The 16,371-nt window shown below is 32.8% G+C and overlaps 1 protein-coding gene across 2 annotated transcripts in view; it reads right to left on the bottom strand.

Annotated features, from left to right (window-relative positions):
- Positions 1–14,744, bottom strand: part of LOC136850570 (DE-cadherin-like) — a 78,542-nt gene extending 63,798 nt beyond the window's left edge. The window contains exons 1-10 of one of the 2 annotated variants that reach the window (XM_067124196.1): positions 14,614–14,744; positions 12,259–12,344; positions 11,697–11,838; positions 9,174–9,191; positions 8,899–8,922; positions 6,351–6,445; positions 4,382–4,501; positions 2,880–3,023; positions 2,268–2,462; positions 892–1,088 (exon numbers count right to left, since the gene is read on the bottom strand). In XM_067124196.1, the coding sequence (XP_066980297.1) occupies positions 892–1,088; positions 2,268–2,462; positions 2,880–3,023; positions 4,382–4,501; positions 6,351–6,445; positions 8,899–8,922; positions 9,174–9,191; positions 11,697–11,838; positions 12,259–12,261 (938 nt within the window). In that variant the 5' untranslated portion in view covers positions 12,262–12,344; positions 14,614–14,744. The remainder of the gene's footprint in view (positions 1–891; positions 1,089–2,267; positions 2,463–2,879; positions 3,024–4,381; positions 4,502–6,350; positions 6,446–8,898; positions 8,923–9,173; positions 9,192–11,696; positions 11,839–12,258; positions 12,345–14,613) is intronic. The other variant, XM_067124197.1, reaches the window with a different exon arrangement.
- Positions 14,745–16,371: the final 1,627 nt, after the last annotated feature.

Below are 16,371 nucleotides of genomic sequence, written 5' to 3'. Positions count from 1 at the left end.
TTGTAGTAAATCATAAATATAATAGGGACGTGCAATATAGTGGCACGCAGTGAAGCACAGGAAAGGTGAAAGTAAACATATTTGTTGAGCAAATCGAGGTCATGTAATGTAATTGAATTTCAGTTCTGTTATGTAGTTTATTTGTTTCAATTTTTCACTTCTCGTGTGTGGATACTTATACACACAAGAAGCGTAAAACTTAAACAAATATCTGTATGACAAAACTCAAGTACATACACGTATGAAAACAGAAAAAGGATCGCCGAAGTATCCCCAAAAACACGAAACAGGCAAATGAAAGTAATATATACACGGACATGGCATCAGCTATGCTTCTATTGTGAGCAAATTTGCCCACACTGCATTATGCTCTAATTTAGAATCCTTTGCCATGTTGAATGGAGTGACAATTTAGCAGTGAAAAAAGCAAACATGAAAAGGCATAATGATCTTGCTACTGCGTTCATATATTTATCCTGTCATACGGGTTTGGCGTGCGCAAGAGTACATATACATGTATGGGAATACAAGTATGGCAATCGAAAGCACAGTGAATATTGCATTTTACATCTGGACACATCGGGAGTTTATGTATGGATCTAAAATATTTTGAATCTTGCGCTTTATATCTTGACGCATCTGGAGTATATGTATAGTATTCGAAAATATAGTGAATATTGCATCTAACATCTTGAAACATCGGGAGTACATGAATGAAAAGGCTAGGAAAACCAGAAAGTGAGGTAATAATCAACACCATTCATACACGAATTTGGAACACTTTCAATTCGAGTACATGAACACCACGATTCTCTCTCTCTCTCTCTCTCTCTCTCTCTCTCTCTCTCTCTCTCTCTCTCTCTCTCCTGTCTACCAAGGACAAAAGCTTACCTTGCACACAACGTCAGAACATCCGTATTTTCTGTGGTGTTTTCCCAGACCTCAGGGAAACGCGGAACCTGTCTGACAATCGTAGGCGGCAGATCGTCTGATGAAACCACCTGGATGCGGACCTCAGCTGTGGACCACAGCACTGGAGAGCCTTTGTCAGAAGCGCGAGCTTGCATCTCAAACATTCGTCTGTTGCCCTGGAGGAACAGTAAAACAAATATGGTACTTGGATGCTATGGATAAATGCTGCATGAATACTGATTGAGTGTTGCACATGAAAGAAAAGTTTTGCAGATTTGGAAGAACATAAATTATTTCCTTCAGAGAAGAAATAAAATCCACATTAACATCCGCATTATCATCTTTGCAGTAATAGTGTTAAGAAGAGAAAGAGTGATGGCAGTATTTTTAGAAAATTACATATAACTGGGTGGTTGAAAATTACATAGTGATAACAAAATATTGATATATATAAGTAATTTGAGTTATCTATACAAGTAATGAGAAAAGAAATTTATATATCCAATTCTAAGAGAGTAATAAATAAACAGCAGAAAACTCATAGCTGCATGAGTCCCTTTTTTCTGCTGAATCAAGCACAAACACCATCAGACACTTCGCCATTATTATTATTATTATTATTATTATTATTATTATTATTATTATTATTATTATTATTATTATTATTATTCAGAAGATGAAGCCTATTCCTAAGGAACAAGCCCACAGGGGTCATTGACTTGAAATACAAGTTTCCAAAGAATATGGTGCCCATGAACAAGAAGAAAGAAGCTTCCACAGAAGAATGTAGATCCCTCGAAAATGTCTATTTTTTTTTACTATCTCTGTCACCAACCTAATATCTTACATTCTCTCCATATGACCAGACCACCTAAAGAATATCTATCCCATCTTCTTAACAGACGACTATGAAAAGAAAATGCAACAAGAAAGTCAAATTTTCAATGTGCACATTGCTCAGAAAGAAGATCAAGAGGAAGAAAACACCGACAGATCATATCCTCTTGCATTCTCTCCACATGACCAGACCACCTCAAGAATCTCTAACCCATCTACTTACCAAACAATAACGATGGAAGGAAAATGGAACAAGAAAGTAAAATTCTTCAGCAGCACATTCCTCAGAAAGAAGATTAAGAAGAAGAAGAAATCACTGACAGAACATATTCTCTTGCATTCTCTCTTCAGGACCAAATCACCTAAGAATCTCTAACCCATCTACTTACCAAAATGTGACGATGGAAAGAAAATGGAACAAAGAAGTAAAATTCCCCAGTAGCAATTAGTCCGTAAGAAGATAATATAAAGAAGAAGAAGAAGAAATAAAGAAAACACTAACAGAATATTTGGCTTACCATAGTCTTCTCCAGAGGGCTGGTGAGAATGATGATTCCGGTATCGTTGTCAATGGCGAAGTATTTCATGTCGTCTGGGTTTCCTTGCAAAGAGAAGGAAATTTCGGCGTTGCTGCCGGAGTCCTTATCGGACGCCGTCACCCTCAGCACGGGAGTGCCAGCAATGTGGTCTGTGCTTATCGTCTCCTCGTACATCTGTGCTTGGGAAAGAGAACACTCAACTCAGAAAGTCAAGTTTTGCATCATTGTGAGTAAACAAAAAAGCCAAATACTTTGGACCTAAAACACTTATGACCAGATTGGTACCTGTAAGGAAAAACACATTGGGAAATAGCACACCTAAACCAGATTGATATCCGAGGGGAAAATATCATAGAATATGGACATAGTACAGCTAAAACCGGAATGATAGGCTACTTGAAGGAAAAAAGACATAATTTGAACGTAACACAGCCAAACCCAGATTGATACCCGAAGGAAAAAAAAACATAACTTGAACTAACACAGCTAAAACCACATTGGTACCTGAAGGAAAAAAACATAATTTGAACTAACGCAGCTAAAACCACGTTGGCACCTGAAGGAAAAACAAAAACCTGATTTGGACAATACCTGACGATCGAAGAGCGGAGGGTTATCGTTGATGTCATCGACGACGACCTTGAAGGAACAGGAGTCCTGGTGCCTCTCGAAGCCGCCGTCACGAGCCACCACCGTCAGATAAAACTCCTTGTCCTCGCCGTCTCGGTCAAGGCGCTGGAGGGGAACACGCAAGAAGAAAGTAAGAAAGTTGAAGGTAGAGAAATATGCAAAACATTTCACATTTAATTTCATGGAATGCAGTGGAACATAAGATTTAGGCCAAAGGCCAAACGCTGGGACTTATGAGGCCATTCAGCGCTAAAAGGGAAATTGTCAGAAGAGGGTGGAAAGTAGGATGGAAGAAAGAGAATATGAAAGGAGGTACAGTAAAAAGGAAAGAAAGGGGTTGCAGCTAGGTACCTGAAAGAAGTCCTATTTCCAAAGTGATAAGATCATGAAAAAACTGATGTAAAAATATTTTTTCTGATATAATATTAAGATTACTTGAAAGGTCTTCTCATCTCCAGGTAATAAAATGAAAATAAAAATTATTTGAATAAGTTCAGATATTTTTTCTCATATAATATTAAGATTACCTAAAAGCTTTTCCTATCTTCAGATGAGATCATGGAAACAAAGCTAAATGTCTGAATGTTTCCTATATTCGATAAGCTTTTAAAAATTAGGCTCCGTCACCATCCAAAGAAACGATTTCCTTGAGAATTTCCCTTTGACTTTAATATTTACTTGGTAACATTTTCTGTCTATTTTTTGTCGTTGATTTTGTAACTTCTGCTATTCTTGTGTGTATACCAGGTACGTGTGGGTGAAAATAAATATGCAAATTAGAAGAATGTATTATATATATATATATATATATATATATATATATATATATATATATATATATATATATATATATATATATATATATATATATATATATATATATATATTATATATTATGTATATTTTAATTTCTTTCAGATTTTAATATTCTTCTTCTCTTCTTCGTTTTAACGGAATTTTATACCCATTTTTATATGGGGTAATACTGTGCCTTCTTTGAAGGACTTTGATTTGGCGGTGGGGTAGGCCGTAACCTCGACCGGCTGCCTGCCTGACATCGCTTAGACCCCGGTAACGAATGTGTACATGTATTACCAAAACCCCGCTCCCTTTCTCCCAGCAGCACGAGGAGAACTGGTCGGGTAGTCCGACAGTTCGAGACGTGTGAGGTGTCTGTTATGTTTTTTAGAAGATGTTGGAGTGGCTTTGTTTATGTGTGTATTAGTCTGTAACATCCATTTGCTTTCAGCAAACCTATCCGTTGATTACATACGTAATCCCGGGATGTCTACACGGATAGCAAAGTTTCCGCCTCTTGATTGGTCGGCTTGTAACAATTTCATTATTTATTTTTTGGTTGCAGTTGTAACTTCTGTATTCTTGTATGTACACCTAGCACGCGTGGATGAAAAGGAATATATAAATTAAAATATAAAAGTATCTAATATAAGTGACTCGCTTACCTTAGTGGTAGATATCTGGCCGTGTAGATTGGAAGAGTGAATGGTAAACTTCCCAAAATCATTCAGAAGGAAATAGGATACGATTCCGTTGTCGCCTCGATCTTTGTCTGTTGCCAACACCTTCGAGGATCAAAGATGAAAGAGTTTTATTTTACCTTAAATTGTTATTTGACATTAAAGTTTTCATGCTATGATCTTAAGTCGTCGTAACTTGATTAGTTCGAAGATCGTGCTCAAATCTATGCCGATTTAAAGTAATGATAACAACTGTCAGTTAAAGAGGTTCTTTATTCCGTACACCATTGGACTGTGGAACAGCCTCCCGGAGGAGTCGTGCAATTGGAACTTCAAAAGTTCAAGCGGATATGTAACACTTTACTACCTTCATATTATTCTCCTTGGATTTTAATACATTTTATCTGTTTATTAATTCATTGAATTGTTTTTTTTTATTTTGATATGTGAGATATCTTGTTTCTGTATTTCCCTGTACCTACTCTTACTTCTTCCTTATGAACGCCATACTCTTTGATGCTTGAATTTCAGGGCTTGTTCAATATGAATAGAGTTCTTCTTCTTCTTCTTAATAATAATAATAATAATAAATTAAACATTTATTGTGTGAGCATCCAAAGTATAAACAGCAGCGAACATCAAGTTTTGAAAATAAGCCGATCAGTGAAATTTTATCAGAAACTTCAACATTTGCAATTAATCCAATTATATAGTTTTTGAAAAATTATCATTTGGTTGACAAAATATAAAGAAAAATATAAATAAAAACAAAACCTTCGGCCCAGAGCCCTGTGAGAGCTAATAATCAGTTCAGTGGTCTGGTAAAACTATCTTAATTATTATAGTAATGCTGACAACGAAATATTTGCTATATTTTGTTAATGTTTTACAGTTCATTCCAGTGAGGCTGACACTGAACGCGGCGCTCATGGGATTGGTGTCAGTATTACCATAAAATTCCACAGCGAGAATAACGAACGTCAGAAACATTCAGAGAACAGAGTAAAACAGGGGAAAAATTTTTCAAGTAAAAAATATGATAACTGTTTAAAAAACAATTTTTCGTACAAAACATAGGAAAATATTTTTAAAAATCTAAACTGTGTTAATGGTTTAAAGTAGAATTTCGCCTAGTAAAAACAACGTACTTGAATGCCTTTGCAAAAGGCGTTGGCATCTTATAAAGACACAAATTTCAGATCTGCTACGGAAAGTAACACTTGTAGTTGGGTCAGATTTTACATCCATTTTAAGTGATTGCTCTCTCTCTCTCTCTCTCTCTCTCTCTCTCTCTCTCTCTCTCTCTCTCTCTCTCTGAGAATCATATCCGTCACCATTGCAACTGATATGAAACATTATAATTTGTTTAATTTTCCTTTTATTTCTTCCCTGTTTTGAACATATTTACATAAAATCTCTCTCTCTCTCTCTCTCTCTCTCTCTCTCTCTCTCTCTCTCTCTCTCTCTCTCTCTCTCTCTCTCTCACGAATAAGTCTTATTTAGATTTACCTTTCCTCGTTTAAAAAACCTAGTCTTCTTCATATTGAATAGTGTTCATGATCTGAATAATAATAATAATAATAATAATAATAATAATAATAATAATAATAATAATAATAATAATAATAATAATAATAATAGCACGAGCCACTAAAATGGTGAAGAAATTCAAACGGTGTAAATGTAAGACTATATTAGAAAAATATATACAAAACTTTTTGTATAAATACTTCTATCATATATTTACATTTACACCATTGAGGATTTCTTCACCAATAATAATAATAATAATAATAATAATAATAATAATAATAACATTGCAGTCACTCACAATATCCCAACTGAACCACCACTCAGTCTTCTCATTTTTTTTTTACCATTCTCTCCTTCTATCCCAACTCCGAACCAAACAACCCCCTCCCCCTTAACCCCCAACCCCACCCCATTTACCCACCACAAGCACGGGAGTTCCTTCAGTCATGTTCTCCTTGATGTGAATCCCGTCATAAGCTGCGCACTCGAGGAAGAAGGGCTTGTGGGAATTCTCTTCTGCAACGAAGGAAGTCAGGCATGTTTGGTGCATCTAGTTATTCATTACTCGTTTCGAATGGAAATAAAATGAAATGAAATGATATTGGGAGTGGAATACAGTGGAATAATAAGTAAAATAAAATTGGAAATTGAATAAAGTATATGAAATAACAAATAACTGAGAATAAAATAAAGGAAATAGAATAAAACTGAGAATAAAATAAAGGAAATAAAATAAAATAAAATTGGGAATTAAATACAATAAAATGAAGTTAGAAATGATATAGAATCAAAAATACAACTAGGAAGAAAATGAATAACAAAAAAATAAAATAAAATTGGGAATAAAATAAATAAATGAAATAAAATTGTGAATAAAATAAAACAAAATTGGGAATAAAATTTTAAAAATCAAATAAAATACGGAATAAAAATAAAATTAATATAACGATATGAAATTGGGAATATAACAAATAACATAAAAATTAAAATAAAATAAAATTGGGAATGAAATAAATAAAATTAAATTGGGAATAAAATAAAGCAAATAAAATAAAATAGGGAATAAAATAAAATACAATTGAAAATAAATATAAAATATAAAATTGACAATAAAATAAGTAAAATAAAATTGGCAAATAAAAAAATAAATAAAATTGGGAATAAAATAAATAAATAAATAACTCTGGGAATAAAATAAATAAATAAAACAACATTGGAAATAAAAAAAATAAATTTGGTAAAAAATGAAATAAAATAAGCCAAATAAATAAAATGAAATTACGAATAAAATAAATGGAACAAAATTAGGAATAAAGCAGAACAAAATGAAGTTGGGAGTAGAAGAGAATAAGATTGATAAAATAAAATTGGGAATGAAATCAAATAAATAAACCAAATAAAATTCTGAACAAATTACAATAAAATACATAAAATAAAATTGGAAATAAAATAAAAGATAAATAAAATAATAGCGAATAAAAATAAAATTAATAAAATATGAAAGTGGGAATACAATAAACAAAATCAAAAAGTCAAATTAAAATAAAATTGGGAATAAATAAAATAAAATTTGGAATAAAATAAAACAAATAAATAAAATGAAAGAGAATAAAAAAATAAAATTGGAAATAAATATAAAAATAAAATTGGTTATAAAATGAAATAAAATAAAAAAATAATTAAAATTGGCAATAAGATAAAATTAAATAAGTAAAATAAAATTGGAAAATAATATCAATAAAATGAAATAAATAAAATTGGGAATAAAATAAATAAATAACTCTGGGAATCAAATGAATAAATAAAACAACATTGGGAATAAAATAAAATGAACAAAATAAATTTGGAAAAAATAAAATAAAACACACAAAATAAATAAAATTAAGTTAGGAATAAAATAAATGGAATAAAATTAGGAAGAAAGTAAAATGAAATAAAATTGGGAGCAGAATAGAATAAAATTAATAAAATAAAATTGGGAATGAACTGAAATAAATAAACAAAATAAAATTCTGAATAAAGTAAAATATAAAAACATAAAATACAATTGGGAATAAACTACAATAAAATAAAATAAAATGGGAATAAAATACAATAAAATAAGTTGGAAATAAAATAAAATAAATGAAATGAAATGAAATTAGGAACAAAATAATTAAAATAAAAAAGGGAATAAAATAAATAAAAAAAGAATATTAGGGATACAATAAAATAAACAAAATAAAATTTGGGAAAAAATAAAATAAATTAAACAAAATAAGTAAAATACACAAAATAAATATAATGAAATTTGAAAAGAAATAAAATAAAATAAAAATGGGAATGAAATAGAATAAAATGAGATTGAAAACAAAATACAATAAAATTAAATAAAAATGGGAATAAATTAAAATAGAATAAAATAAAATTGGCAATACAATACAACAAAATATTTACAATAATACTTGGAATAAAATACACTAAAATCAGTAAAATAAAATTAGTAATAAAATAAAATAGAATAAACAAAATGAAACTGATAATAAAATAAAATAAAAATACAATAGATAAAACTTGGAATAAAATACAATAAAAGTAAAATGACTTGGAAATATAAATAAACAATAAAACTGGGAATAACATAAAGGAAAATAACTAAAATATTGTTGGGAACAAAATAAAATAAAATTTTACTTTTTAAATATTTTATTTCGTTGCGTCGTGAGTGGAAACATTCTGTTTGGTTCCTAGCGGGTGGGAGTTTTATATTCTAACTTCATACAAGACCTCTGAACTAAATCGTGTTTATTTACTAAACATTCTTCAATACCTAAATAATACTCAGCATTAATACTCATAAGTGCAATGATATTTTTGCAAAATACAAATCAGCTTAAACAAAAGTTAGCATTCCAAATTTTGTTCTGAATACAAAATATTTTAACGAAAAACTAAAACTAGACAAAAAAAAAAATAAAGGATTTTCTTACCTTCAGGTTCCAACACAAGACGTGCTGCGAATATTATTATTATTATTATTATTATTATTATTATTATTATTATTATTATTATTATTATTATTATTATTATTATTATTATTATTATTATTAAAGACCTATCAGCTATTCATTTACTGGCAATATTTTATTGACAGTTTTACTATTACTATCTTTAAAATACTGGAAGCCAATATTTCTATATAAAAGGGTAACTATGCAGAATTTGGTCATAAGAATGAAATAAGATTAATCATGATTAAACTCACCATAAGAAGGACTGGTCGCTACGGAGGGAAGGGGACATTGCTGTTATATATATTAGGGTTGAAACTCTACGAATACTTAACATACAGAAAACAGACTAACATTATATTATATATATATATATATATATATATATATATATATATATATATATATATATATATATATATATATAAATATTACTATTATAAGGTGTTATAATATATAACCATCCTACAAGTGTTATATGTATCTCTGTGGAAATTTTGATGTTTTGCTTGCAGATTCGTCATTTGTTGTGAAGATATGATTTTAAAATGTCTTTTTCTTACAGATAAGTTGTGTGTCATGTAATCTTAATGTTTTGATATGTTTATTCCATTTGTTTGGTATATTAAATCATATACTGAGTGTTAACGTGTTTTGGAGAGAGAGAGTAGATCCTTATCCCTTAGCGTTTCCTGCTATATTTACACAGGTGTTCGGTGTGGAGGAAGTCGCGTCTGGAGGAAGGCAAAGAGCCCTCCTGACTTATCATGACGAGTTTGACAGCTACTGGCGAATTGCCTGTTACATGTTTGTTCTGTATGCCTATTCTGAAATCATTATCTGTGTCTGTGCTTATTCTTTTTCATAATCTGAGAAAGAGAGAATGAGTGAGTGAGGTAGTTGAAGTTGACATGTTGACAGCCAACCAGTTTTGGGTCCAAAATACCTTCCTTTTGTTTGTTCAAGTATAAGAGCCCTGGCATATTTCCTTCTGGGCTTTAGAGTCCCTGTATGTATACCACACATGTATACTTGTATGTATAATGTATGTATACTTTACGTACTATGTATTCTGGGAGGGTTTGGAGTTAAAAGTGCAGTGCTGGTACAGTCACTCTGTCAGAAAAAGGGGTCCCTGGGATAAGCATATCTCTCTCTCTCTCTCTCTCTCTCTCTCTCTCTCTCTCTCTCTCTCTCTCTCTCTCTCTCTCTCTCTCAATAATTCCATTCATGTATAAGTTACACTAGCTGCTTTCCTGTTTGTAAAAGTTTTGTTAAAACTCATCCAAGAAGTGTTTTCATTTTGTAAGAGGTGATCCAAGGTATTATTGTTGTGCAATCATTGTGCAAAGTGTATAACGGTGTACCACCTAAAGAAAGGTAATGTGATGATTACTGGTTTTATTATGTTAGGAGTTAAAGTGATGTTCAAAGTGAAAGAGAATTATTATTTTGATAAGAGATGAACATATCTCTTATTGTGAGTTCTAATGTGTCTTGCTGCTAATTATATATCATTGTGTATGTCATTGTAACTTGGCAGTGTTGTCTTTGAGAAAGTCTTAGAAAGACATGAGTTTAACCTTTTTTTTAAAAGTGAAGGCAATCTTGTGAAAGATTGATATAATCTTTAAACATATTTTTGTCTTAGAAATGGCTATTGGTATATTTCCATTTTTGCATATTTCATTATTATGTGTCTGTGCTATCATATTACTCTAATTCTATAATTAGTGGTTTACAAAGTTTTGTACTGGTGATTACTTACCTTTTTTTAGTGCATACTTATTATTGAAATTTCAGAAAATATTTATGTGGATTCCAGTCAGTAATATTTTGGTGAACATTCGTGTTGAGTGTAATTAATCAGGTATATGTTTAAAACTTGAGTGATAGTTAATGGTTTGAATCTTACTTAACCAAACTGCTTTCTTAATAAAGTAACGTTTTGTGAATTAAACTTGATTAAGAAATACTTAAATCTTACACAGTCATCACTTAATAGTAAGTCTTTATGAGATTGTGAACTCTGCATATGACTTTTGAACTTAGAAATAAACCTGTTTGTTTAAAGTTTAAAAAACACAGTTTCATTTTGACCACCAGTAATTAGAGAAATTAATGAATGTGTACAAGGTAAGTGATATATCTGTTTGTTCGCCTGAGACTTATCTAGGTAAAATAGAACCAGAGAAACAGCTATAGTGTTTGTTGAAGTGATACCCACTTTCCACTAGTCTGGATATAACTTATTAACTGTTACCTCACCCATAACTTCATAAAGATACATTGATTTTCTCAAGTGATAAGTAAGTTTTATGGGATCACTGTACCTTTAGAGTATTCAGTCTTAATATCTTTGTTATGAGGTTTCAAGTATCTGGTCAAAGTGAGGTAACTTTTTGGTATTATTATTTGTGTAATAACCAGGTGCTTGATCACTTCGTGACAATATATACATATATATACATATATATATATATATATATATATATATATATATATATATATATATATATATATATATATATATATATATATATATATATATATATATATATATATATATATATATATATATATATATATATATATATATATATATATATATATACATACACACAAACACCCATACATGCATAAATAACATGACAAAAAGGATCCTCAATTAAAGAAGGTAAAAACGAAAGTTTAAGACAACAGTCTCCAAGTACCACCTTGTAAAATCAAGATTATGATGATTCCATGAAGAGGAGAGAGACATACAGACACCTCACCTGTCAGGTAAACGGTTACCGGGACTGTCGCGACGTGACCAGCAAAGTCGATAGCGCCCACTTGGAAACTGTAGGACCCTTGATGTCCCGAAGATAATATCCTGCCAACTCGGATGACTCCCGTTTCATGGTCGATCGTGAACTGATGGGAAGAAATTAAGTATAATTTTGTGTTTCTTGCTCTCTCTCTCTCTCTCTCGGTTCGTGTGTATGTATGTATGTATGTATGTATGTATGTATGTATGTATGTATGTATATATATATATATATATATATATATATATATATATATATATATATATATATATATATATATATATATATATATATATATATATATATATATATATATATATATATATTATATATATATGTATTTATATATACATGTATATATATATATATATATATTATATATATCCTTATGTGCAGCTATATATATTATTAAACAATATTTCTGTGTATCCACCTGAGTATGACCAAAGGACTGAAAATAACTGCATGAGTAAATGCATAAATCCTCCCAAAAACTAACTGACTTTAGAAAGCGGTGGAGACTTACCATATCCTTCGGTCTGACATCCTGAAGGATGTAGGCTTCAAGGTCGTTGTCATCATCGGTGGCCTCAACAGTGCCCACGTACAGCCCTGGGGAAGAAGACGGGTGGCTTTAAACCTTTAAACACAGGAGAGTTGCATTGAACTGGAACTAGAATATAAATTTTATGCCAAAGGTCAAGCACTGGGACCTATGAAGTCATTCAGCCCTAAAACTGAAATTGACAGGAAAACGGTTTGAAAGCTGTAACTGGAGGAAAACCTCACGCTTGCACATTCCTTTATATCTATGCATATGCTGCTACATACATAGATATAAAAGAGAGTAAGAATATAAATGTCATAAAGACGTTCAGTGTGATATCAACAAGGAAGACAGACTTGTGCCTCTAACAAGTAAGGCGGGAAGACTGCCAACTAATTTAGCAAAAAGGAAAGCCAGCTGCTGCCTTTACCCTTGTGCTCGTCGTTTCCTCAAGAACAGAATATAGAATTTATGCCAAAGGCCTAGCGCTGGGACCTATGAGGCCATTCAGCGCTGAAAGGGAAATTGAGAGTAAAAAGGTTCCAAAGGTGTAACAGGTGGAAGACCTCGCAGTTGCACTATGAATCGATTGTTAGGAGAGGGTGAAAAGTAAGATGGAAGAAAGAGAATATGAACGGAGGTACAGTAAGAATGATGAAAGTGGTTGCAGCTAGGGGCCGAAGGGATTCTGTTAGATGGAAGAAAGTAAAAGTGAACGGAGGTACAGTAAGAATGATGAAAGTGGTTGCAGCTAGGGGCCGAAGGGATTCTGTTAGATGGAAGAAAGTAAAAGTGAACGGAGGTACAGTAAAAGAAATGGAAGAGGCTGCGGCTAGGGGCCGAAGGGACACTGTAAAGTAGGATACCTTAAGTACCGCCTACAGTGTACTGCGTGAGGTACTCTTCTCTTCAAGAAGCGAGAAAGAAGTGAAGAGGATTGATTGATTGATTGATTATGGCTGCTAAAACTGGTGTCACAACATCCAGAAATTGACGCCGTAATAAATTAAAATAGGAAACTCAAAAACAAATAAATAAATAAATTAATTTAATGTGAGTTTCATATGAAAAATATCTACAAATATAAATAAGCAAAATAAAAATACATATATAAAATCACATCTGCTCATATATACTGAAGTCAAGGGAAGCAAAACAACAGAAGCAACAACTGCTAAAATTCATTGTTGTTGTTGGAGCCCATTTTCCCCACTTCGAATCCTTCTCTCTCATCTCAATCGTCTCCTTCATCTCATCTCTTAATTCCAAATCCTTCATCGACATATCCATAGACCTCAAATTAGACTGTTTCTTAAAGGAAGCTGTTCTCTCTCAGTTCTCATTTACAACTTGAAAATGGCTTTTGCAGAAATGTAATTATCCTTTTTACTCTTCAGTAATTCTCTCATGCTAACTTCTTAAGAAGGGAGGAGGAAGTCTATCAAATGCTCAATATATATTAATATTTAACAAGTGTTAACAGCTCTCTGCCTTTTAAGTCGAAGTAACATAACTGTCTTAGCAGCAAATTCCTCGAAAAGTCAAAGTAAAATAATTGTCGTACTAACATATTCCTCGAAAGCCCTTCAATCGTGAGGAATTCTAAGGAGGTTAGTCTCATTACTATTGGATTCCAATGTCTGTTTTGACCAAATTCTTCTAAGTCATTCACTCCCTTGCTTATTCATTTACAACACGAAAATCTTCCCAAGTTCTTCTTTGAGAGCACTGACTGCATTCTAGCACTTCCGAACATTGCGTGTTCACGCTGTGGTCGTTAGCTACAACGAAGGAGAGAACCGAATGGGCCATTTCCTTTGAGTGCCTTTGCATGCAGAAACTTGAGCAGGAAGAGAGAGAGAGAGAGAGAGAGAGAGAGAGAGAGAGAGAGAGAGAGAGAGAGAGAGGGAGATGGGGGTGCAGGGCACGTTCTACGGGGAAAATGGTACTTGTGTCTGTGTGTTTCTGTGTATTTGTGCGTGTGTGTGTGAGAGAGAGAGAGAGAGAGAGAGAGAGAGAGAGAGAGAGAGTGAGAGCAGAGAGTTATCTGGCAAAATGGTAATTATGTGGTGTGTGTGTGTGTGAGAGAGAGAGAGAGAGAGAGAGAGAGAGAGAGAGAGAGAGAGAGAGAGAGAGGAGAGAAGGGGGGGTATACAAACATGGCAAGTACTTAGAACTTCATATGAGAGAGAGAGAGAGAGAGAGAGAGAGAGAGAGAGAGAGAGAGAGAGAGAGAGAGAGAGAGAGAGAGGAGAGAAGGGGGGTATACAAACATGGCAAGTACTTAGAACTTCATATGAGAGAGAGAGAGAGAGAGACCCTTTCATCACATACCAGTGGAAGCCAATTCGGGCACAGAGAAGAAGTAGTGGTCAGACTCGAATCGAGGTGGTTCTGGAATATCTGCGATCAAGATTCTTGCTGACGTTTCAACGACGATTCTCTCGCCAAGTACGTTGTTTTGATCACCTGTGGAACAAAGAAATATATATATATATATATATATATATATATATATATATATATATATATATATATATATATATATATATATATATATATATATATATATATATATATATATATATATATATATATATATGTTTTTATATATATATATATGAATGTCTTTTCCTGTAATACTACAGTGTAATATGAAAATAAGAAGGCCCATAAAACACTATTTAAACGTTGAAACCATATATTTCGGGCACTTGTTTCTGTGCCCCTGTTCACTGGTAGAATATGGACAGGTGGAAAGTTACAATGGTATACATACAAAAACATGAAGGTGTGGCCTTAGGCCTGATGTTAAGGAGGTGGCGTTTCTAAGAAGGAGGAGATTGACCAAATTCCCTAGTGGTTTTTGGCCTCATTAGCTCCTGTTTGGCGATGGATCTGGCGGTCGCGTTTCTTGGGTCATCTTCTTCAAAAGGGGTCCGAGGATTAAGGTGTCAATGGCGTCCGATTTCCAATGTCCTCCTGACAGGTTCATATTGTTGGTTTGATTGATGATAGCAGATTCCAGCATCTTTCTTTTGTACGGACAGCTACTCTTGAAAACCAACTCCGCCCCACTCCAGTTAATGACATGCCCTGTATTTCTAATATGTAGGAAAATTCCCGAACTCTCCAAGCATAACGTACTGATTTTTGTGCTCTGTTATTCTTTGCGAGAGCGATCTACCTGTCTCGCCTACATAGATGTCATGACAATTACTACACGGTATCTTGTAAACCCGGCTTCTTCCCTTTTGTTATTTAAGTATACGTTAACGAGCGAACTCGATGGATTTGGGATAATGGAAAATGAAAGGATTATTAGAACTGAGTTGCTCGGTGGCCTTTTGGATGTTTTCATCGTATGGAAGCTTTATTTTGTTGTTGAAATCTATTTGTCTGTTGTGAGTGGGACCTCTGTAGTATATTTTATTTGCTTTATTAATAGCCCTCTCGATAATGTGTGGTGGATAGAGCAGTTGCGTTAGGTGTTGGCGGATCATGTTAAATTCTTGATCCAGGTACTCATTTGAACATATCCTAAGTCCTCTGAGGAATAGGTTGCACCCTACCATGATTTTTACGGAGACGTCGTGGTAGCTTAAGAAATGAATGTAGGAGACAGCGAAGGTGGGTTTTCTATATACTGTAAATGCATACCTGTTCTGTTTTCTTATGATCAGTACATCTAGGAACGGCAGTTTTCCGTCCTTTTCCCATTCTGTTTTAAATTTTATGGTCGGAACTAGTGAATTTAGCCTATTAAAAATTCATTAAAGTCCCCCAGCTATTGTCCCAGAAAGTAAAGATATCATTTACGTATCTAAGCCAGATCATATTATGGGGTTTGATAGACGACAAAAGTTCTGTTTCGAAATATTCCATGTACAAGTTTGCTAGAAGGGGTGATAGGGGACTTCCCATGCTACAGCCAAATTTTTGTTTGTAAAATTACCATTGAAAGAAAACACGTTGTTAGTTACACAGAGGTTGATAAGTTTTAAAGTTTTATCTATGCCAAGAGGAAAATGGTCTTCATATGGTTGTAACTTCCTCTCTAAGAAAAACAACACGTCGGCAATCGGGACTTTA

Source organism: Macrobrachium rosenbergii, chromosome 22 (genome assembly GCF_040412425.1).
Source record: "Macrobrachium rosenbergii isolate ZJJX-2024 chromosome 22, ASM4041242v1, whole genome shotgun sequence".
Lineage (NCBI taxonomy): Eukaryota > Metazoa > Arthropoda > Malacostraca > Decapoda > Palaemonidae > Macrobrachium > Macrobrachium rosenbergii.
The sequence above is the reverse complement of the archived record's forward strand: the minus strand, read 5'-3'. Positions and strand labels throughout refer to the sequence as shown.